Below are 25072 nucleotides of genomic sequence, written 5' to 3' on the forward strand. Positions count from 1 at the left end.
GCAATTCCGTTGCAAATTGACAAGCAGCCTCTACATCTGCAGAAGCACTTTCTCCTTGCAGCCCGATATGTGTAGAAAATACCTTTCTTTAAACCTTTCTATCCGTCCTTTACTTTCACAAAATGATTGCGATTGTTATTCTGAGGTAGTTTGCTGGCCTTCTTGTAAATGCTTACATTTCTTAAGCGCTTTTTGTTTGATAATATTCTTACTCAAAGGCACTCTTTTATTTATACAATAGTCAATCCATATGGAAAGTGCTTTCTCAGTATTCATAATGCAGTCAAAAGTCGTTAATTCGGACACCCATAATCCGGACCTCAAAGCTAAAAACTTTCTGCACATGCGCCGCGTTGACACATGCGCATAGGCGTTTACGCGTGCGCGTAAGACCTTTACGACTGCGCATACAAGCGCAGAATAGGTTTTCGCGTGCGCGTTTTATGTATAACGAACGGTATAAGCTAAAATTATCTAATTATCTATTTTTCGAGTTGGAACCGGCTTATTATTTTTTGCAGACTGTAAGAGCAATTTTATAAAAGTAAACTTGAACTTTTGATTATGTCAAATAGAATTTCCGATGCTGGAGCTCCCCAAGGATCTACAAAACGAAAGTATGTTTCGATGTCCCTCAAACAAAAAGTGGAATTGCTGGAAAAAATGGATAAAGACATGAAGAAGGTGACAGAGAGGTTAGTGAAAACGAAAAAATTTCGATTGACAAGTTAGTCGGTATTCTCGGCACAGCAATTACGGGACTTGAACAGCGGAACTTTGTAACTGAACAAGAAATTATGTCTGTTTATAGAATTAAAGAGAAAGTATTAGCACACAAAAAACGAAGCAACTTAATCAACTTACATTGAAAGAAATGTTTAATAAAGTAAACAAATAAATATTAACTTTTTTTTTTTTTTTTTTTTTTTTGTAAATTTTGATACCCTTTAGATCATAATTGTTCTTTATTTCATAAATTACGGTTTCATATTTTAAATTTTAGAATTTCTGCATGCTATCTTACGAGATTTAAACTGATGATCTATAATCCGGAAAAATCAATCATCCGGAATCGCCGAAGTCCCGACAAGTGCGGATTAACGACTTTTGACTGTATTTACATTTATTGAACAAAAACTCCGTTTAACTTCTAAATGAACCATTGATGGATACTCTCTTACTTTTTCTTCGTTCGTTTTTATTGTATGAATAGAAACCCTATCCAAGTTCTTTGTCTTTGCATCAACTGATAATTTTCCTTCTTTCTTTAGTTGGTTTAAAACTTTTATTTTAGTTTCAAGTGAAATTGTACTCCTTTTTCGAACTATCTTTTGACTTTCAGCAGACATTTTGTAAATTAAGGATAAAAAAAAAAAAAAAAAAAAAAAACTAGAAATTAATTGATCAAACACTTTTAAAAAGACTTAATTGAAAATATCCAAAATTCAGTATCTCCTGCACTTTAGATACATTCAAATGAGTTCAAACAAGGTCATATAGATATTTCTTACCAGATTTCACCCTCAAAGGTCATTAAAAAAAAAAGGAGACTCTTACAATGGACCTGGAATGCACCCAGAACTTTTTACTGCCAGAAGGGAATTCCTTCTCCCGTATTCAGCGAGTAAGTGACTTTATGGAAAAGGAGTCAACGTTTGGACATGTAGAATTACTCCAAAAATCATGCAGTTTGAAACAGTGTAAATCGGGGCGGAGGTATTTTATGTTCTTCAAGCACCGTGTTCTTCAGGGGTTACCTATAGTTTCTTTTAATTCGGTTACTTCTAGTCTAAAATGTGTCCTAAAATTACTAACTGTTTATGATTATATAAATCTAAGGCATGCCATCTTATATAAAGCATCATATTTTTTATCCAATCACACATCAAAATTTTAACACAGAAACGACTATTTTCATGCTTACTTACTTTCCCTTGCTCTGCTAGCATGCATCACACATCTCTCTGCTGCCTGTCATCAATTTTCTGAAAATGTAAGCTATATAAAATTGTAGGGTGCATATAACACCATGATGACATGTAAAGAACCTGGATATCAAGAATTAGTTGTGCAAGAATAAATTATTCCTTATTTTCAGTAGGGTTTATACAGAAACCGACTTTTTTGAAAAACTGGTTTTTGAATTTAATATTTCCCCAAAACAGGTTTTAAGTAGTTTTTGAATTTTTGTCAATAAATAAATAAATAAATAAATAAAAATAAAAAACAGGGGAAAATATTTTATTTAGTTTATATAAAATAACAAAAAACGAAATCAAAGTCAAAATATAAAAAACATTAAGAATTACATATTGCTTATACAAAATAACAAAAACTCAAACAAAAATTTCAAATAATATTTATGTTATTTTCACCAATTTTAATTTCTCCTAAGAAAATAGGATTTTAATAAACATAAAATATCTACTGAATGGTGGATGTTTTTATTTTGGCCAAGTCTTGTTCTCAAATAATGAAAATTCAGCTTTCAGTGTCATTGGATATGTAAGTTTTTCTTCGGGATCTTCAAGAAACATAAGAATTGATTTTTACATTGCTTCTTTTAAAAAAGCATTACTCTGATGAGTAGTTTCTTCGAGTTGTGCTTCATCAGAATCGGTTTCTACATAAAAATTTGGAAATATTCCAAACTATATCTTTCCAGATAACTTAATCTGCTTAAAACGGGAATTTTCCGATCACAACATTAAAAAACAAAACTGGTTGCCAAATTCAAACATCGAATAAAACTACAAAACAAATGATTAAATAATAACAAACAGGAAATGCTAAACTTAATAGGATTGCAACATCCTCATCCCCTTTGCATTGCAGGCAAGTTTGCCTTAAAAGCAACGTAAAATGAAGCAATGAAAATGTATACATATATAACAGACATAAGTTTTAATGCATGGTATGAAACTGAATTAAGAACTATAAACAAGTGAATGTAACATTAAAGAACATACAAAAAAGCATTACAATTATCTAAGTCTAGGAAAAAGTGTCAATAGCAGTTCACAAGTCCATCCGTTTAACAGGCACTACTCGACGATCGCTTTAAATTACCTTTACATCTTCCGGAATCTCATTACCATGAGGCCCAAGCGTTTCACCCCAGCGGCCTGAATTTGATTCCTGGCATGGGAACCATCAGATGAGTCAGACTCAGTCTAACACCCATTTAAAGAAACATATCCGGGCCGGTTGAAAGAAGCATAGCATCAAACACTGGGCGAACCTTCCTAGTACTGCTGGATGGCTTGATAACACGTCTATGAGGGAGATAAATGACTAAGCTTAAACAGCTCCACTAAAACAGTTTCTATGATGCCTTCTAATTTCCACTGTTGGAATAATGCATCGTAGGCTTCAGAGTTATTTTCGTTTAATAAACATTTTGTTACCGTGCGAAGTCACGATTCAGCTAATTGTACTTATCATAAAGAGCAGGACGCCTAGCTAGCCATGGCAAAGCTACTTCATAACGTCCATCTTGCCATGTCTTTTAGGTTTTCTTAAAATGGATCAAAGTTTCTTCTTCAAGAAGGATCTTATTTTTTCTTTCTACAGGATTTGTAGTCCCTAAAACTTATAAATCCCATATCTTCGGCAACTCAAAATTTTGAAGATTTAATGTGCCCGCATAAACCACTTGCCTTTTCTTGCTTAGTCCTAAAATTGTCCAAGCTAGTAAAGTCTCTATAGCTGAAACTCCATATGTAAATATCTGAATTCTTGCAGTCAAAATGCTCCTAAGTACATCGGCTCCCAGAAGAACTTGTACAGGTGGCGTATCTCTTCCAACATCTTTCAGTTTTATTCCTTGAGATGCAAGCTCAGCAATGTTTCATCACATATTCTGGGTAGCGTTGAACAAATTTTCTGTTGATCAAGCAGAGACATAGAAGTAGAATATTTTCTATCTAAACTTTCAATAGTTACTGTATATCTATTATGCTCAGCAACTGGTGAAATTCCTCCGCCAAACAGGCCTTGAGATAACACTTTATTTCCAGAAGGAGGCAGACTTAAGCTCTTCTCAATATAGGAACGATGCGATCCATCATCCATTAATGCTTGAACACATATTTCCTTGCCCCTGTGCCGTAATCTGATCGTGATTGTTTTTAAATATATTTCACGTTCTGAAGGAAGATTTGTCAATAGAGTCTCTGTAGAATTTTGCTTTTCATCTGCTACTTTGTCCTTTGATGAGGAATTGATATCTTTATGTAAATCTGGACAAAGTAATGCGTAATGCCTTCGTGCACAAATCAAACACTTCACATTACTGTGACACTGCTTGGCCATATGACGAGGCTTAAGGCAAACAAGACAGCATTTTTGTCGCATAACTTAAGATTTTCTGTCATTGTAACTCGTTGATAATTTTTGACAATCCTGACTTAGATGAAGATGGTCACAGAATATAGAACTAATTTTTCTTGCAGATATATTTGAAATTAAAGTAGCAGCAGTAGGTTCATCTCGTTGAACTGGTGCAAGTAATTCTTTTCATTTAACACCACTTCCAAATGCCTTTTCTGCTAAAACACGATGTTCTTCACCCTCTACTTCATGATGTAGGAAGGACATCAATATTTTCAGAATCTTTTCCTTTGCAAGGACTGACTCCCCTTCTTTAACTTCTCTGTTGAGTCTAAACCTATCCCAAGCCTTTAAAACTTCTGTCGGAGGACACGATTCCACAACAGAGCACAGCACTGCTGCATAATTTGATGTTGTTACACCCAATGTTTCTATTGATTGTAGATATGAACCAAGTTTATTGTATAAATCAGCTAACTTGTTGACTGATTTGTTATTTACTAACGCCAAAAGATCTTGAATGTAAACTTCAATCAATAAGTCCTTTCTACCAAATCCAAACTTTAAATGGTCAATAACTTTCACATAGTTATCTTTTGAAGGTGGATAACTTTTAGCTTCCAGTTGCATAGAATGAATAGTGTAAATTAAATAAGTTTTAAATTAATTTTTACATAATAACATCAGTTCTTAAAAACAGTTTTCGAACGTGACAAATTTACTTTAAAAACTGGTTTTCTAAAACCGGGTATGAAAACCCGTCAAACCTTAGTTTTTAGTTACATCTGTCAGTAAATGTAATCTTTGTATTAATGGGCATGTTTATCTTTAAGTCTCCCTTTTATGAATCATTCAAATATATAGTGATCACCCTATCAGATTATTTTATATTTTATTTACAGAGCTTATACTACATACATATATACATATTATAAAAATATTTCTATATTGTAAAATTATAGATCATTATTAACTTACTCCTTCAATCTTTTTAAACATAACTGCTTCGTTTCGTAAAAATATATTTATGGGTGCCCCCTGGTGAAAATTGATGATTTTTGGAGGTACGTGGACACCGAGTTTGTGCAACTTGCTATTTTGGCTTTGCGTAGCGGCAATTTTTTGAACCAAAAATCGCCGTTACACAAAGCCAAAATAACAAGTCAAAGAATTGCACAAACTCAGTATCCATGTACATAAAAATATATTTATGGGTCCCCCTGGTGAAAATTTGTGATATTTGGAGGTACATGGACACGGAGTTCATGCAATTCTTTGACTTGTTATTTTGGCTTTGTGTAACGCAAAAATTGCTGCCACACAAAGCCAAAATAACAAATCGAAGAATTGCACAAACTCAATATCTATGTACATATCGACATATTTTCACTTGAAAAACCTCAGAGAATTTTATAAACTTGGCACTGTGCACTCCCTCGACTTTCTCCATGTACACATCGACTTTTTCACTTAAAAAGTCAAAGGAGCAGCCAATTCTACACTAGAGCCCATATATATGCAGTCAAAAGTCGTTAATTCAGACAGATAATCCGGAATGATCTATAATCTGGACCTCAAAGCTACAAACTTTCTGCTAATGCGTCGCATTGCAGCATGCGCGTAAGACCTTTATGGCTGCGAATATGCGTATGGGCATGCGCGTTTACTGTATAATGGATGGTATAAGCTAAGCTAAAATTATCTAATTCAGTTAATGTTGCAGATTGCATTGTTCCTTAATCTTTGAATTGGATCCGGCTTATTATTTTTTGCAGACTGTTAGAGCAATTTCATAAAAGTAAGCTTGAACTTTAGATTATGTCAAATAGAATTTCCGATATATATTTACTAATATGTAAAAGATCTACAAAGCGAAAGTATGTTTCGAAGTCCATTAAACAAAAAGTGGAAACGCTGCAAAAAATGGATAAAGGCATATCCTTCGTTTCTCTAACCATTCCGAAATCTGTTTATCAATTTCATGCGGGGAGGGGGGACGCCGCAGCGCAATTGGAAGTTGATCTGTCAGCACTATCCTTATCTTCAGAGCAGATGTTTTTATTTTATTTGGCTTATAATTCCTTACTAAATGTAGTATTTTATCTCGATGTACTCCATCTTTGATATGATTTAAATCAAATTCCTCCTCATTATAATTCGCTTCCGATAGTGAAGAAAGTGACACAGAGGTTATTGAAAACGAAAAAATTTCGATTGACAAATTAGTCGGTATTCTCGACACAGCAATGATAGGACTTGAACAGCGGAACTTTGTAACTGAAGAGGAAATTACGTCTGGTTATAGAATTAAAGAGAAAGTATTATCACATAAAACGAAGCAACTTAAACAACTTACATTGAAGGAAATGTTTAATAAAGTAAACAAATAAATATTAAGCTTTTTTTTTTTTGTAAATTTTGATACCCTTTAGATCATAATTGTTCTTTATTTCATAAATTACTGTTTCATATTTTAAATTTTATAATTTCTGCATGCCATCTTACCAGATTTAAACTGACGATCTATAATCCGGAATCGCTGAAGTTCCGATGAGTCCGGATTAACGACTTTTGACTGTATATATCCAAAAACTTCCTAAAATTATCTGAACTAGAATCTGTATACTGGCATTGCAATATAAATTCACAAAAACAGGAGGAAAAAATATCCTCCATAGTGCCAGTATCCTCCGACGCTCGGCCAATCACATTTCCTTCATACAAACAGGACATTTAAAACGGCTACTAAGTAAACCTTCATTTACACACCAGTACTTTTCCCCTTTCATTCTAAATCATACAGAAACTTAATTAATCTTACTGCATTAATTAAAAGTAATCTTACCGCATTCAGCCATTTTACCATGTAAACAACAAAATAACCAACGTACATCCTAACCAACATCCAACACACAAACAATCCCATACAAATCTTTTCCTGTCATTCAAATTCACCGCAATCACGCAACCAATCACTTCATCATAGGGTTTCCATAACATTCAACTATTCAGTTTACCATAAGTGAAACAACTTAATGATAATCCAATGTTCACCCTTAAATATACTCAAACCTTTTGTTTCTGTTCATACATAAAATATCTGAAATTGTAGTTTCAGCAGTTATTAATTAAAATAACTACAACAGCCAAATGCAAAGCTTTTTACCTCTCCATTACATTATGACACTTTTTAATCAAATAACTTACCATATTTGGAAATTGCAACATGGAATTTTTTTAACAGGATTTGTTTATAAACAGCATAGCCTCAATACATACAAAATCTGCAAATTTAAAATGAGCCACGAAATTCATTCATAGCATCAAATTGACAAAGTTTCATTTCAAAATTTTATATTCTGGTTGGAAACTAGAAAATAAACAGGTAAATTCATAAAGCAAAAATATAAATTTAATAAAATAAACACAAACTGTAAACTCTGAACAAAAGTATTTTAAGTTTTCTGAAATAAAATGAAAAACTGAAGACACACATAAGGACATTAAAATATTTATACATATATATAATAAATGATACATATATTTAGCATAAACATATATTAATATATGCAAAATACTTATAATTACCTGGTTTCTGGTAAAAGTAGCACAATTTGAAACAGTATACAGAGTTTTTAATAATATATCTTCATTTCCAGACTGCAGAAGAAATACAAGATTTTTTACCTCAAATGATGTCATTTTTGATGGTATTTTCTGTAAATTATTTAAAGACTTCAGCGTTATGGCATCCTCTCTTAAAGGTATCATCTGCTCTGAAATATGAAGTTTTGATAATTTTGATTGTATATCCACATGAAGAGCACCTTGAGAAGATGTCAGTGGACTTTTATCCTTGTACTCAGGTAAAGGACTGGTTCGTGTACTGATATTTTCAGCGGATACACTTAAGTACTTAGAACATCCTAATGGTGAGCTCCAAGGACTGCCATGAAAACTGTGAGGTTTAACTTCAGGCGAAATAGGAATACTGTTTTTTCTTAGTCGATCAGTAAGCATGTTTAAATCATTCACTCTTTCTTTAACACTGATAGGAGAAATACATCTGTCTTCAAGCTCATATTTACTCTTTGACAAACCATCTGTCTGTGTTGCCTTATTTGTGCTCAAGGTTGCAACATTTGCTAAAAGATTTAAAAGAGTAAATATGCATGATTAAAAATTTTAATTTACTTAAAATATTTTAACAGGTACAGGCAATGATACATCTATTAAAATAAACAGTTGCTGTTATAGTTTCTAAAATCAGTTGAAAAGATAATTAAAAAAAGTCTCTAATTTAGCGCTTCGGCAATTCAATAATCAAAACGGATAAAATGTTAAAAATTTGTTTACTTTTTATATTCATGTTACATGATTTTATTAGATTAAAAAGTATTATTATTATAATACTGGAAACAGTCTATCCATAAAAATTACCACCAATTTTCTTAAATATGATTATAATACTGAAACAAAACCATATAAAAAGCACCAACAGTTATTTTTCCCATATATATATATATATATATATGAATCATTTTCCTTTGCCAAGATTTTTTTTAAAGTATCAATAAATATGAAGAAATTTCTAAAAAATATCCCAAGCTTTGGCTTCATACCAGTCTGAAACACCAAAACATAACATTTAACAACAACAACAGCTACCCAACTGGGATAGTGGTTAGCAATGCTGACTCCTGTCGAATCCTGGAGAAGGCATGGATGTTTGTAAATGTATAGTGTCTGTGCAGCACTCTAATATGCAGTGAGGTGGAAGTCCACTTGCGAAGTTAGAGGTAGGGAAACACAGCTGGGAGAACCTCGGACTTGTCCCTTCCCCCGGGTGGTCTCTATCAAAATTGGGGGCAGACCTGAGCAAATTCCTAATGTCACCTGCATGGTGCTCAAATAAAATGACCACATTTTCATTGAGACAAAGTGGGACAAATGGAATGAAATGAGAATTATAATTTAGTTATGAAAGAACACCAATAATTCAAAAAAATATATTTTATTATATACATTCATATACTTGTCTATAAATATACAAAAATATATATATTATTAACAATTGGTAACTATAAAACTATTTGTAAAAAACAATAATTTGAATATTGTGTTTTTTAATTAATTTAATATTTTATTCTGAAAAAATTATGATTTTCTTTCACAGTTATATTTTTTATCCAAGTGAATACTTTGCAATAGATTCGGATCATTTATTAAAATGTCATGAAATTTCTCACACGAATTGAGCAAATTATATTTTCGGCTTAATACAGATTTTAAAGTTTTAATGTTCAACTGCGCTTTTTCAATTGTCAACATTTTATTGATACTATAAAAAACACATTCTGTTGCTGCACTTGTTCCTGGAAGAGAGAGCATGTGTTCTACAATTTTCAAAATATTATTCTGTTTAAAATGAAGCAATAACTTCGTCCATTTTTTGTCTGTTTCCACATTTGCAGACAACAAACATTTAATTTTTTCATCAGTAATGCATCTTTTTACCAATGACACCTCATCAAAAAGATCATTTTCACAAATATTATTTTTTGGAAAATAGTTACTAATATATAAAAAAGATTTTTCCACATATTCTCATAAAATCTTCTTTTTTAATGTCACCCAATGGAATTTTTTAATATCCTCGAATTGAACTGTCCGTTCATCAAGATATTCCAAGCAGTTATTATAAAAATTTCTGACTTCTTTCAGAAAATCAGGTTTATATATTCAGAAAATCAGGTTTATATCGTTTAATATGGCACCTTGTTCTTCCAGCCTAGTGATGTCCTTTTGAATAACTAAAGGAACGTAATTGTTATCAGTTCTTTCTCGCAATTTTGTTTTTATATTATCAATTTCATTTGACACTTCTGTAATTGAAATTTTGTCCTCTTCAATAATTTTCACAGCATTGTGAAATAATGTAGCTTGGTTGTGGAAGAACTGATGCCAAATTTGTGATGTGTCATTTTCAAGAAAGAGCGGCAATATTCTTGGGCATTTATCTCATGATAAAAAGTATGATTTTAATGGTTCATATATTTTTTAATAATTTATACAGCTGGTAAAAAAGCTAGCCATTGTGTTTTGCTGTTACCAATAATTATTTCATATTCGATTTCTGCACTTTCAAAAAAATCCTTCAAACTTTCGGCATGCACAGTACATATATAAAAATAAGAATAAATTTTTGAAATAATATTTTCAACATCCACTAAAAGTAAGTCAGATGCTGTTTGAATAGTATTGTGTAGAATGTGCACTGCACAACCTACTCGAATAATTTTTTGGTTCAAAAGCTTGTTTCATAAAAACGTTATTGATGCCTCTTCTAGCTTTTCCACCAAAATTTGCGTTAGTGTCAACAATAAAATTATTGTTTCACAATAGGCAATAATTTTATTGTTCAAATTATTCTTTTCTAAAATAGTACTTACTGAATGAAAAATTATTTATGAAGTTTCACCTGGCAGCTGCCCACATGGTGGCTAGATGGGAGAGCCTGACTAAGATACCGAAGGGGCTGGGTTTGAATCTTGGAGAAGTCATGGTTGTAACTGTCTGTCCCTTCACAGGAGGCAATGGTGGCCGACCTATTAGGTGCCTTCATAATAAAGAGACCACGACGTCTGGCCTTAGTATATATTAATGGGTTCTGTTACAAAACTGTAACTGTTTACAATACGCCATTGGGGAAAAAAAAGTTTCACCCGGCAACGAAACAAAATCTAATATTCTAATTTTAATTCGTGTTTCTGGATCAAAAGTCTAACAATTCTGAAAAATAATTTTAAATCTTTGTGGTTGGAAGCATCATAATATATGGACATAAAATGTGCATTTATCTAATTCTTTCTGCAATTGTGAAAAACGAATATGGTGAAAAAACATCGCAAATAATTGCTTTGATTTTTGTCCTTCCACATGTAAATTTTTTGTCGTACAATGTTTTGATCATTTGCGATGTACAATCAATTGATCTGAAACTTTGTAGTTTATGCTGTGGAAGACAAATAGCACTTCAGCTATTGCTAGCTGTTCTTCCGTTAACAATGCATATTCCTTGATGAGACATAACGACAATGATCGAACAACACCGAGTAAATTTAACTCGTCACATCGCCTAAGTTAGTTTACTCTGCATGCATTTTATGTGTTTATTTCTTTATATTCACTATAATAATTAATAGTTAATATATTTTTACGGTACATTTAAAATAAGAAATGTAAGATGTTTTCTAAAAAGGCGGGACATTTTTAAAAATCGGCAGAACGTGGGACGTGTGGTCACTTTATGCTCAAGGCTCTTGCCAAAGACAGTCTTGCACTCCTTGCCATGATCAATTTTGTGGGTTTGTTCCAATGTTACTGTCAGACAAGTCACAACATCGAAAACAACATTACTACATACACCTTCACTGAAAGTAATAATTTAATACAAGTCTTTTATTCTGTTCCTTCATATAAAAATGTAGTGATCAGTGCTTCTGAAGATTTTATGCTATCTTTTTACGTAAAAACAGCACATAGTGAATACAGAAAAAAAATACAACTTCGAGAATAAAAAGGGAAATTTATTCCCATTAACTTTCTTTCAACTCTCTTTCTCTCTCTATGTATACATTAGAATTAAAAAAAAAATCTTACTTATTTTTTGTTCTATTATTTATAAATCATGATAAATAGACAGAATCTAAATTAGCTATGTTCTTCAAAAGATGGAGAAATGCAATAAACTTCATGGAAAAAGAATATTACTATTAAACTGAACTACAGCTTACCTTTCTTAGGAAATAGAGAATTGCTAAATGATTATAGAGAGCACCTCACAGAATATTATAGACAGCACCTTGCATGTTAATGCACAGGTATGTATGATAAGTTAGGTGATTATGACAAGAGTATTTCATAACTATCTATTCTAAAAGATTTTGCAGAGAATCAGGAAACTGGTTCATTTTTAAGGTACTCTTCTGTTAGCAGGACCCTATTCAGGATTCAGAAATGCATGTATGTATATATGCATGTATGTATGCATGCAAGTACATATGCACATATGCACGTGTGTGCATACACACACACACACATATATGCATACATTTCTCAATCTGGTTTTGATAGCAGAAGAGTACAGTTTTTAATCTTAGATATAACCAAATAATCATAGTCAGTCTCAACTCCAGGAATTGAATCAGCATGAGACTTAATAGTATTTAAAGAGGATATCCTCTCTTCAACTGGTGGACTTAATACAAAGATAGTGAAAATTCACAATAAATTACAACAAACAATGGTAAAAGTATAGTTTAGGGTACCCCTTGTCGAAATTTGGCGGTACATGGATAACGATTTTGTGTAATTCTTCGACTAGTTATTTTGGCTTGCGAAGCGGCCAAAAATTTTTGCGCCAAAAATCGGCGCTACACAAAGCCAAAATAACAAGACAAACAATTGCACAAACTCGGTATCCATGTGCACATCGACTTATTTTCACTTAGAAAAAAATCCCCGAATTGCACAAAAATGGCATTGCGCATTCCTTTGACTTTATTCATGTACACGTCGACCTATTTTCACTTAAAAAACAATCTCCGAATTGCACAAAAATAGCATTGCTACCTCTTTTAACTTTATCCATGTACACGTCGACCTATTTTCACTTAAAAAAAAATCACAGAATTGCACAAACTTGCATTGTGCACTCCCCTTACTTTGTCCACGTACACATCAATATTTTTTCACTTAAAAAGTCTCAAGAGCACCAAATTCTACAATATAGGCAAACAAAAAATACATAATCTCAATAAAATAAATTTTAAACCAAACAATAGAATAACATAAAAAAGGAAAAACATGTTATACATTTAAGCACTACGAAAAGCAAATATTCACTTACCATGATTTTCAAGTTCACTTCGTACACCCAGAGCCACGTAAAAATCAAAATATCAATCATATTCAAATGACTTTTTTTCAAATGACAAATGACGTTCGATCAGAAACCAGGTACTCTTTCGGATCGAACGCTTCACATAGTGACCATCTGAACCTTTCTTCCTACAAACCCATTCAAATCCATCTAAATGGTTTTTATGTTCGACTAGAGGCATATCCTTCCTACATACAGGCACTTATAATAGCTACTAAGTAAACCTTCATTTACACACCAGTCAATTAAAGCTCTTTTCCCCTTTTGCTCCAAATTGTACAGAAACTTCAAATTAATCTTACTACATTCGGTCATTCCACCGTCTAAAGAATCAAACCAACACACACCACAAAAACGCTTACAAAACATCCCATGATTCAAAATTTCCCAGAATCATGCACCCGATTACGTCACAATAGGGTTTCTATAACATTCAACTACTCAGGCTACCATAAATGAAACAACAACTTGGCGATAAATCAAACAACAACTTCGCCATAATATAAGGGGTACCTTAAACTCTACCCCAAACAATTTATCGGTTCACAGTCAAATAAATTTCAAAGTTTTCAAGCATTTATCATCAAACATCACGCAGAAGATTGACAGCTTTTCAAGCATATTTGTCCCAATTTGCAGCATTTTCCGCTAGTTGCAAACAGAATACATTTTTAAGAATGAAATTTCAAAATCAAATAACTTCAAATACATTCAGTTTGAAGTAGTTCGAATAGGTATTAATTATACTTCAAAATATAAAATATACGACATATACTTATTTAAAAATACTTATAAAATATAAGACACACACTTACAAAAACTTATTGAGAAAATTCTGGCATAATATATGACGAAAAGCTAACAGGTAATGAAATATCAGGAAGAGCTATTTATTGATTCCGACATTTTCCGGCAAAAAATAATTCCGACAAAATGTAATATCTTTAAGTTTAAAAACCATGACAACTAAGAGAGTATAAAAATTAATAACGTCTTAAAAAGTTAGATAATACAAACCTTCTATCATTGTCTGAGAAAAGCTATTTTCTTTTCTACGAGACTTTTTGTAGCACATTTTTGACACAACGTTATAACCTGCATAAGCAAATCCAGCACACAGAACTGAACAAAAAGCAATTTTTCCAACCAATCTACCGTCTTCGGAAGTCATGGTAAGTACTTAGTAGAGACTTTATTCCTCTTGAGAAATATTATTTTGAACTTCCAAAATATAGTAAACACTTCAAAAACAAACACATGCAGAAAACCCTACGTTACGATTACGATGAACAGACATAATTTTGATTTTAATAATAAACTTATAACTAAAATTTTAATTTATATTTCTACTGTGTTTGGGAAGGAAAATTCATATAATATCATTATTTTTTATTTATAAGTCTGAAATACTTATTATAGCTAATATTCTTTTTTAATCAAAAAAATTCCGAAAAGTAACCGTATTCGTACAGAAAACCAAACCATCTGTCTGAATGGAGGAGCATGAGCAAAATAATAACGTCTGCTCTAAAAAGTTTATCCGTAAACTCAAAAATGCCCGAAATATCTCCTGGTGAAAGTTGTGATAGTAAATTAAGTTCTAAAGGTGAATAGGGAGAAGTTTGCTTATTTCAAACATAAGTTTTAAAAAACAAAATGTTTGAAAAGAATTGTTTTGGTGACAAATTTTGACGTCATTATGAATTAACGTGTTATTATTTTATTGTTTATATAGCTATGGATAATTAAGTAAAATTCCTTTTTTTAATTGATCGCAATTTATAAGCAAATAAATACCCATAAAACTGTCATTATCAAGTCATACAGTTTTGATAGAAACGCTAATTTTTAAGATGAGTACCGGTATATAGTTGACTTTAGAACGAGTTCGAATTTAGAAGTATATTTTTATCAAAAACCTATTTTGTATATATTTACAGCTATTTTTTTAATTCGTTTTATGCCATTTAAAAAACATTCTTCAAATTTTCATTTATTAATAAGATTTTGTGTATTAAAAACAATTTTATTCTTACTTCTTTTGCTACGTGTAGGAAATATTGTTTATAATTCTCATGCTAAATTTCAGCTAACCTTCATTTTTACGAAAGCATGCTCATGTGAAAGAGATACATTAGTGGTTTTTCGATGTATAAAATAAGTCTGGATTCTCACTTTCAAGAGGAGATCAGTTTTTCTTTGAAATATTGGGTTTGTGAAAAACAGTTTTTCCCTCAATGATTGAATAAAAATGTGACTTTAATGATGAAACATACCTACATACATAACATAGGCTTAGAACGTTTATTGTGTTTTTTGATTGCCTGTAAAGAACAGCAAACTGGGGGGGGGATAAATGTATTTGTAGGAAGTCAAGCATGCTGTTTATTTCAAACTTTTCATATCATTCAGAGCAGATGGGGATGTTGGGTTAGGCAACATTAGGTTAGGCAGAGAAATTCTAAACATGATAACCTAATGCATATAGTCAGTAATTCTCTTGCCGACTGCCCAGTTTCATTGAGAGAATTGTCAATTATAGTTATCCCCAGTTGAATCCTAGCAAAGCCCACACCCTTGGCGCGAATGATTTTAGTTATGACGTGTATCGATGTGTACATGGACAAAGTCAAGGGAGTGTGCAATGCCAAGTTTGTGCAATTCTCTGATGTTTTTTTAAGTGAAAATAGGTTGATGTGTACATGGAACCGTGTTTGTACAATTCTTTGACTTGTTATTTTCAAGTTGGAGATTTTGAGAAATGCTCGAAGCAGTGCGCACTTTCCCAGTTTGTCACCAGGGGTGTGGGCTCTCCTAGGATTTTACCGTTATCCCAATCTTCCACTACCTGATCTTCAATAACTCATCTTAAGGCACCATTTTTGTTTTAATGATATCTAAACTTTTTGCTGTACTTTTGTCTTCCAGTTTGACGTTGTGAAGCTGCATCATGTATGTTGTTTCTGTTCATTTGGGGTGTGCGTTCATCAAAATTGAAAACTTTTACTATTGTTTTAAGTTTTTAAATTTATTTGATATGAATTGGTAGAGGTTTCTAGAGAGGTTTAGAGATGATAAAAATATTTCTTATATATAATCTAGTGGTAACTACTGTGTTTTATGCCAGTTGGCTTGCAAAAGATTTCAAAGAGCAGCTGGTTAATCTTTGGATTATGGTAACTTGGTGAAAATTTGGCTACCAACCCTGCTAGCTTTTGTTTGGACACCATTTTGTTTTCACGAAGTAAAGGCATTTTTTTTTTTTTAACTCAACATTTTTTTCCAACAATCTGCTAGCTAAATTACGCTTATGCTAGAACTTTTATGGAACAAAACTGCTGAATCATGGCAAATAATCAAAGATTAGGTGCGAAATTGGGAGAAAGTGCAGAATCGCAAACTGCTTGCCGTGTTTTTAAGAATTGCACATACACGGTATCCATGTACACGTCGACCTATTTTCACTTAAAGAAACATCCCAGAATTGCACAAAAATGGCATTGTGCACACTCTTGACTTTATCCATGTACACTACTCCTAGTCCTAGCTAGTAAACTTTATTGCCTTACCAAAATGTCTCTAAACTACCTGTTACCATATTCCAAAGATTAGCCGAGCAGCTTTCTTCTGTAAAGCTATAAAAATATGTATTTATTATTAATAATCCTTAGGAACTGCATATACAATGAAGAAAAATTCACTGCATAGTTTTATTCTTAGAAGAATTAGCTTATTCGTATGATTTTTTTATTGTTTGTTTTTGTTTTGTAGACACTGTATAAATATGAGCAGTTCCTATTAAAAATCCTTAAAGAAAAGCATTTTGTTTAAATAAGTAGTCAAACACAAGCTTTATTGAAATTAACAATGTTACAATTTTTTTTTTTTTTTTTTTTTTTTTTTTAATGTACTAAGTGGTGTCGTGTATATTTTAAGCACCTATCTTTTGAGTTAAGTTATTTATTGTTGAAGCTTAAGTTATTTATTGTTGCAAAATACTCGAGCTATTTTCTATAAAGCTCTGTGAAAGTAAGTTTGTCAGATTTCTCAACTTTTTCAATTTCTGAGGAAAAGTTTACCTTATATTTCTGAAAAAAATTATTGATAATATTATATATAACTAAATTAAATTTTACTGTGTAACATGTGGCTATTTAAATAATCAAACACTATTTTTAATATATTTATATATTTTGATGTTTCTTTTTTATAAAAGTTATTACTATACATTATGTATTTTGTTTTAAGCAGGACAGTAAATGTAAGAAAACTGATTTTGCGTTATATAAATATTATCTTCGTTTTATTTCCTTATGTACAAAGTTTTATTAAGTTGCTAGTAGACATCTGAGACTGAGTTTATGATTAATCTTCCTTATGTTTTAGGTGGTATTAAATAATTTTTATTTTTGTATTGTATTGATCTTTAATTATAGGTATAGAAAGTGATTTAAGAATAAGATGTTCACCTGATAGTAGTAGTTTTGTATTATGGAAAGATGCAATGAAAATGGTGGCACGTCTTCCAGATGGAATTCCTGCAGATTTTAGGAAACAGGTAATGTAATTGTGCTGATCTTCAATAATTAGAATATGCAAAACTTCTTGATATGACCATTTCCAAAGATGACCAAAATCTTGGAAATGTAGGTGGTCATCTTAGAGAATGTTTCTGTATATAGAAGTTAGGCTAATGTTTGTCAATCAATTGAATATTAAAGTTTTATTGTGATTTTGGGATCCAGAAATGAATCTGATATAAGTTTACTTTCAAATATGTTTATTTTAATAGTTTTATTAAACTGCAAAGGTAATAAGGCAATCTAAAATTAAAATCATGTTAAACAAAGGTTTTTAAAAATAACCTTTTATTGTAAATTCATAAAATAATAATCTAAAAGGAAAAAAAGTGATTTACCGTAATTTCCGGAAGAAAGGCCGCATCAGCGTAAACGGCGCACTCAAGAAAAATGACGGGAAAAAAATTAAAATTGCACAGAAACGCCGTATCAGCATAAATGCCGCAATAGATTAAATTGCGCGTGACATCGTCGTGCGCCGTATAGGTGCAAAATCTCAACCTAAGTCCTGATATATGATATACCAGTTAAGAAAAATGCATGAAATGAAACCATAACTCAAAAATAAATTAAAAGTAAGAAATATGGAAAATATATTTACCTTCACGTATAAACTTATATTTACCCACTAAAGAAGTCTATATTTGTAATACTCAGACTATATTATAAAAAGTGTTGCAGTAACGAAATATTAAATTTGGAAGACAAAAAGAAATTTTAAATTTTACTTACAAAAGGAAATACAGCAAACTATACATCATATCAAGCCATCAAAATCTGATTCTTCACTATCTGAATTAAAAAGATTTAGTAAATCCTGATCTAAGTCTTCCAGATCGTCACATTCATCCTCTTGGTTTACAGTCTCTTTATCTAAGGATATAATTTCAGCTTCTTTGAACCCTGCTATTATTGATGATGTTTTTACCGATTTCCACGCACTTCCTACCCACTTTGCAACTTCTTCATAAGATGCTCTACGCATTTTAACGCTTTTGGTATACGTATGCAATCCTTCACTCATCCAACACTCCCACTGCTTTCGGACTTCAGCTTTGAAGGATTTATTACCTGACAAATCTAATGGTTGTAAGATTTTTGTCAAACCACCAGGAATTATTGCTTCGGTCGTAGACAATTTTTGACATCTGGTTTTCACTGACTCAAGTAAATGAGCACGCATGGAATCCATTATCAATAACCCTTTTGGTTGGAAAAAAGATCCCATACGACACTGCCAAATTTTTTGTAGCACCTTATGCATGATTGTTTCGCACATCCAGCCATTCTCGTTTGCACAAATAATTACATCATTAGGAAAATCTCCCTTCGGAATAGTCTTTCGTTTAAAAATAATCATCAGCTTTAGCTTGTCACCGTTTGTGGCACAAGCTAACACACATGTAAATGATGTTCTTTCATGCCCCGTCGTAAGCACAGATACAGTTTTTGCACCAGTTTCATCAACAGTTCTGTTTGCAGGAGAGTCGAAAGCTAACGGCGTTTCATCCATATTTATTATCTGTGACCGAAGAAGTTTTTTCTTTGTCAATAATATATGTCACATATTTTAGAAAAGATGCCTTTTTATCCTGCCAGTCCATTGGTAATTGTTGCCCGACTGTTGTTCTAGAACGAACAGAAATATTTTTTCTTTTCAGAAATCTGCTACACCTCCTTTGAAATCATTTATGTTCATTCGTTTTGCTATAAATTTTGCTTGTAAGCGAATTTTTACAGTCAAAATTGCCGTTCCCTTTCCTCTTGCTTCTTTATCCAGTTTGCAAGGTCGTCCTCTAGATTTAGCCACCTTACAGTACCACTTCTTTTGGCTCGTTTTTGTTGTGGCATATTTTTAAGAAGTTCTTTTTCAGTTTTCCAACGTCGAACACATCTCTCGTCCACTTCAAACTCTCGAGCTGCTGCTCGATTTCCAATTTGTTCAGCACGTGAAATTACATTAAGCTTAAAACCAGCAGTATAGCTTCTGTGCCGTTAGGTGACATTTTCAAAAATTTTCCGCTCTCTTCTTACTTAAAAACTATTCAACAAGTACTTTGACCCAAACTGATGGGATCTGTATCTAGCAGAATGCGAAGAAAAATTGTTTCATGCTGAAGGGGAAATACGTCACAGTTCGTTATTGCGAGGCAGGTGGAGTCGTGTCCGCCTTTGAAAAAATTGCAGAAAAGGCAGGGGTGGGGAAAGGATGGGTCCTGGAAGATGCATCAGATGGCAGAGGAAAGAGACTATTTAAACTGATGACAATGTTGATTTGAAAGGGGGGAAGAATGTTATTGTTCTGAGATCTCGTTTAGGGTGAATAAGGCATGTAGGTCCATTCAAGGAAAAGAATGTAAACAAAATAACGTTCACAAAAAGCAACTGTGTGGTCTTTTGTGTGGGAACAGCACCGGTCTATTCACACACAATGACAAGGCCATCCAAACTATGTACAATGACCATCATAGGAAATATTTTATTTTTAGTGCACTTAAACGTCGCATGTGTAGAAACGCCGCACCCGCTGAAAATTTAAGTTTTAAACACATAAACGCCGCGCCGTTTCTTCCGGAAATTACGGTATTATATAATTTAATGTATAGTTAACCATATTGTTTAATGGGAACAATTTTTTAATTCTCTTTAAAGATTTCATCTGCAATTTTACATCACAAATAATAAAAGCATTGTACAACCTTGATAAATTTGTAAAAATAATGGATTGGTACTATTCCGTTTTGAGGACTGTAAAAAAATTGCAGCGAAAATGCATGAGCACAAGCGCCAAATCTAGCGTACGCGCTGATTTCAGATTGCGTAAGTTTATATAGTTCTATATTTCTTAAGACGCCACTGAAACACTAGTTTAATTTCTAAACCCTTTTTTTTGATTTTAAATCCTTTTTTCATATCCTATGGATTTAATAATTTAGGAATTGCTCATGACGAAAAGTCTGGAATAGAATTTTGGGTAAAGTGCAGAATCACCCACTGCTTAACGCGTTTTTAAGAATTGCACGTACTCGGTATCCATGTACACATCGACCTATTTTCACTTAAAAAATAAATCCCAGAATTGCACAAAAATGGCACTGTGCCCACCCTTGACTTTACCTATGTACGTATCGACCTATTTTCACTTAAAAAGTAAAGGAAAATTGACAAAAATCGAATTGTTTTAAACCCTTGTAAAAAGCAGAAACAAATAAATGGGCGATTCTGCACTTTATCGAGAATTTTTTCAAAGAAAAGGCATCATTCATTATAGAAAATTATGTTTGAACAACCAACGAGATGAAATTATGCTTTAGCGATAACTCGGTAGCAAAACAGCGCTGCAGGCATCCATTCAATTATGTTTAGCAATTTTTATATAAATTACAATAATGATCTGAAATAGTTATTTACTCTTATGCTTCCATTCACTCATGTTTAGCCTTTTTTACATAAATTATAATAATAAAAATGTATTATATGAAATTAACTTTTCATCTAATTTAAAACATCAGTCTTAGATAGTTATTTACTATCATACTTCCTTTCTTCCGTTAGGGTTGCTGCAATTATATTTGGCAGCACGATAGTTTGACGATTTTTTACGGCCCTCAAAACCGAATAGTACCAATGGATTATAATTGTGATAATATAATTAGATTCAGAGATTTCATTATTTAAATACCCATGCTTTTATTTGTCTTGATATTAATTTCTAGATGAAATTTGTGAAAAGAATATTTTAATCTTTTTTTCTTATTAAGCTATATGATGAATTTCCTTATTATTAATGATTTTATGAGTTTTAAATAAAAAAAAAAAAAAAATGGCTAATCTTTGGAATATGGTAACAGGTAGTTAGGCGACATTTTGGTAAGGCGATAAAGGTTACTAGCTAGGACTTTAGCAGTGTACATGGATAAAGTCAAGAGTGTGCGCAATGCCATTTTTGTGCAATTCAGGGATGTTTTTTTAAGTGAAAATTGGTCGACGTGTACATGGATACCGTGTATGTGCATTTCTTAAAAACACGGCAAGCAGTGCTCGATTCTGCACTGTCTCCCAATTTCGCACTTAATCTTCATCATGATTAAGCACTTTTGTTCCATAAAAGTTCTAGCATAAGCGTAATTCGGCTAGCAGATTGTTCGGAAAAAAATGTTGAGTAAAAAAAAAAAAAAAAAAAGCCTTTACTTTGGGAAAACAAAATGGCGTACAAAACAAAACTAGCAGGTTGCTGTAGCAGGGTTAACCGCCAAAAAATCGCCAAGTTACCATAATCCAAAGATTAACCCAAAAAATTTTAAACACTTTTTTAATATTTATTTTTTATCTTTTTAGTCTTAATGACAGATTATCAAATCAAGTTAGTCAATTAAAATATCATTTTTCAACAAGGATTATTCTTTCTTTTACTTCCAACAATTCTGTTATGGTCTAAAAAACAGAGAATTTGAAAAAAAAAAAAAAAAGGAATCTCGTTATGTATCTCATATGAACTTCATTTAAAAGTTCCCCCCCCCAGTCTGCCCAATAGTGCAAACAATAAAATTACTAGAGTTTTTGTTTGTTTGTTAAATGAAAATAAAGTAACCGTGCCCTAACACAAATTCACTTAAGGTGAATACCGTTAAAAGCCTTTAATCCAGACTGGTCGGGACTTCAGCGATTCCAGATTATCTGTTTTTTCGGATTATAGATCATCAATTTAAATCTAGTAAGATGGCATGCAGAAATTATAAAATTAAAAATATGAAATAAAGAGCAATTTTGATCTAAAGGGTATCAAAATTTACAATAGAAAAGCTTAATATTTATTTGTTTACTTTAGTAAACATTTCTATCAAACAGTGTAAGTTGTTTAACTTGCTTCATTTTTTGTGCTAATACTTTCTCTTTAATTCTATATACAAACATAATTTCTTGTTCAGTTACAAAGTTCCACTGTTCAAGTCCTATAATTGTTGTGCCGAGAATACCGACTAACTTGTCAATAAAAAATCTTTCATTTTCAATAACGTTCTCTGTTACTTTCTTCACTATCAGAAATGCGCATGCGTAAAGCATGCATTACGCATAGTCGAAATTAGAAAATTGCAACCAGAAAACTATTTGATGTGTATTCCTGATATTTATAATGACGAGGAATTTGATTTAAATCATATGAAAGATGGAGTACATCGAGATGAATTAGTACATTTATTAAGGAATTGTAAGCCAAATAAAATGAAAACATCTGACCTGAAGATAAAGATAGTGCTGACAGATCAACTTCCAGTTCATTGCGTGCCGCGTCATCCCCCCTTCACAGAGCAGCGTGAAATTGATAAACAGATTTCGGAATAGAAAAACAAAAAATATGCCTTTATCCATTTTTTGCAGCAATTCCACTTTTTGTTTGATGGACATCGAAACATGCTTTCTCTTTGTAGATCCTTTGGCAGCTCTAGAATCGGAAATTTTTTCTGACATAATCGAAAGTTCAAGCTTACTTTTATAAAATTGTTCTAACAGTCTGCAAAAAATAATAAGCCCGATCCAATTCGAAGATTAAGGAACAACGCAATCTGCAACATTAACTGAAATAGATAATTTTAGCTTTGCTTGTGCCTTCCATTATACATTAATCGTGCATGCATAAATAAATTATGCGCATGCATAAAGGTATTATGTGCATGCATAAATGCATATGTGCATGTGTAAACACATTATGCGTTTATGCATGCGCAGAAAGTTTATAGCTTTGAGGTCCGGATTATGGACGTCCGGATTACAGACTTTGTACTGTACAACGTTCTTCAATTCATTAAAAAAAAAAAAAAAAAAAAAAAAAAAAAAAACTTATTACTTTCTTTGATATCGAATTCCTAACTTCGGAAGTTTTAAATGTCAATAAATTATGTTAAAAAAATTTGATTTCTCCAATTAGAAATTGACTGTACTATGTTAATATGAACACGATTGTGGTCCAAGCACTGATGATGATCTTATAGGAAGTTTTATCAGTTAATGTGAATTTGGGTTAGCACAAATTACAAACTGTTTTTTTTTTTTTTCACACTTTTTTTTTTTTTTTTTTTTTTTTTTTTTGTGTGTGTGTGTGTGTGTGTGTGTTTATTTTCCTGTTGTTTCTGTGCTAGGACTGTATTACAAAATTTGTTAAATCCCGTTATGTAAAACCTCACATAATGGACTGTATTCTGTAAAACACAGCCAGCACAAGTGGCATTGCTGAACAATCGCCATCATTGTGTCGATGATGATCGTCAGTGAACAAATGCAGTTCTGTGTTCAGATATGCTTTTTTATTCTTTAAAAGTTGGCTACGACCACTAATGTTAAATCTTGAATAATTCTAATTTATCAGACAAAATTACTTACCTGTTTTCTTCTTCCAGTAGTCTTCAGGTGAGTTAATATCTTCTGTTCAACCTAAAACTCAGTAGGACATTGCATACTAAATCAATAGGTCTAATTATAATTTAAAGGAATTTCATTCCTTTAATTTCAAAATTCTCAAATTGCCAGATCAACCTTATCCATAATACTTAAAAATCAAGAAAAAATTCTTAATGCTGCTGTGTCAAGTTTTGATAACAAATCTATGTGACTTTGCAGTGCTAAGTATGAAGATTTCAAAACTTTATTCAACCATATGTGCTCTTTCAGTGTACCTTTAAATGGATTTAAGTCAAAAGCAAACGAGATTGCAAAAAATTTGGATATTCAGAATTTTGGTTGTTCTGCTGGTTGGCTGTACTGTTTCCAAAAGAGATATTCATTTTCATCATTAGTGATTTTTGGTGAAGCAAGAAAAGCTGAAAAACAAACAACTGGTTGCATGAATTTGGCCAAATTAGAGTAAAAGTATAAAATATGTGATCGTGGGATGTCTATGATATGGACAAAACTGGACTGTTTTTATAATCTTTTTCCAAATTATTCCCTTGGAATAAAACCTGTACATGTGCCTGGTAGAGTACCCAGTAAACATTGTCTAACTTTTGTCTTTGTATACAATGAGCCGGCAGGGATAAACATCATCCTTGTGTGTACTAGTCAAGTGATGGCTCAGAATAAACATGTTCATATGACATTGAGCTGGTTACAGCTCCTAAAATATATGACCTGAATTAAACTAATGTAAAGGTTCAACCTCACTTCAAATGCACAGCCTTTGGATCAAGGCATTATTGCTCTTACCTCAAGTAACTTATGG

At 32.1% G+C, this 25072-nt stretch overlaps 2 protein-coding genes across 3 annotated transcripts in view; one reads left to right on the top strand and one right to left on the bottom strand.

Moving 5' to 3' along the window:
- LOC118203381 (uncharacterized) overlaps positions 1-14543 on the bottom strand; it is a 70422-nt gene extending 55879 nt beyond the window's left edge. For both annotated transcript variants that reach the window (XR_015042878.1, XM_085822975.1), the window contains exons 1-2: positions 14294-14543; positions 7921-8477 (exon numbers count right to left, since the gene is read on the bottom strand). Coding sequence is in view for 1 of the 2 variants with exons in the window: in XM_085822975.1 (XP_085679101.1) it covers positions 7921-8477; positions 14294-14447 (711 nt within the window). In the remaining variant the exon portion in view is untranslated. The remainder of the gene's footprint in view (positions 1-7920; positions 8478-14293) is intronic.
- A 216-nt stretch (positions 14544-14759) lies between these two features.
- LOC118183609 (TBC1 domain family member 30-like) overlaps positions 14760-25072 on the top strand; it is a 111328-nt gene continuing 101015 nt past the window's right edge. The window contains exons 1-2 of the mRNA XM_085822980.1: positions 14760-14882; positions 17713-17834. Coding sequence (XP_085679106.1) covers positions 14780-14882; positions 17713-17834 — 225 coding nt within the window. The 5' untranslated portion in view covers positions 14760-14779. The remainder of the gene's footprint in view (positions 14883-17712; positions 17835-25072) is intronic.

This window comes from Stegodyphus dumicola, chromosome 1 (genome assembly GCF_044657685.1).
Source record: "Stegodyphus dumicola isolate Sdum_Otavi_A_Nest chromosome 1, ASM4465768v1".
Taxonomy (NCBI): domain Eukaryota; kingdom Metazoa; phylum Arthropoda; class Arachnida; order Araneae; family Eresidae; genus Stegodyphus; species Stegodyphus dumicola.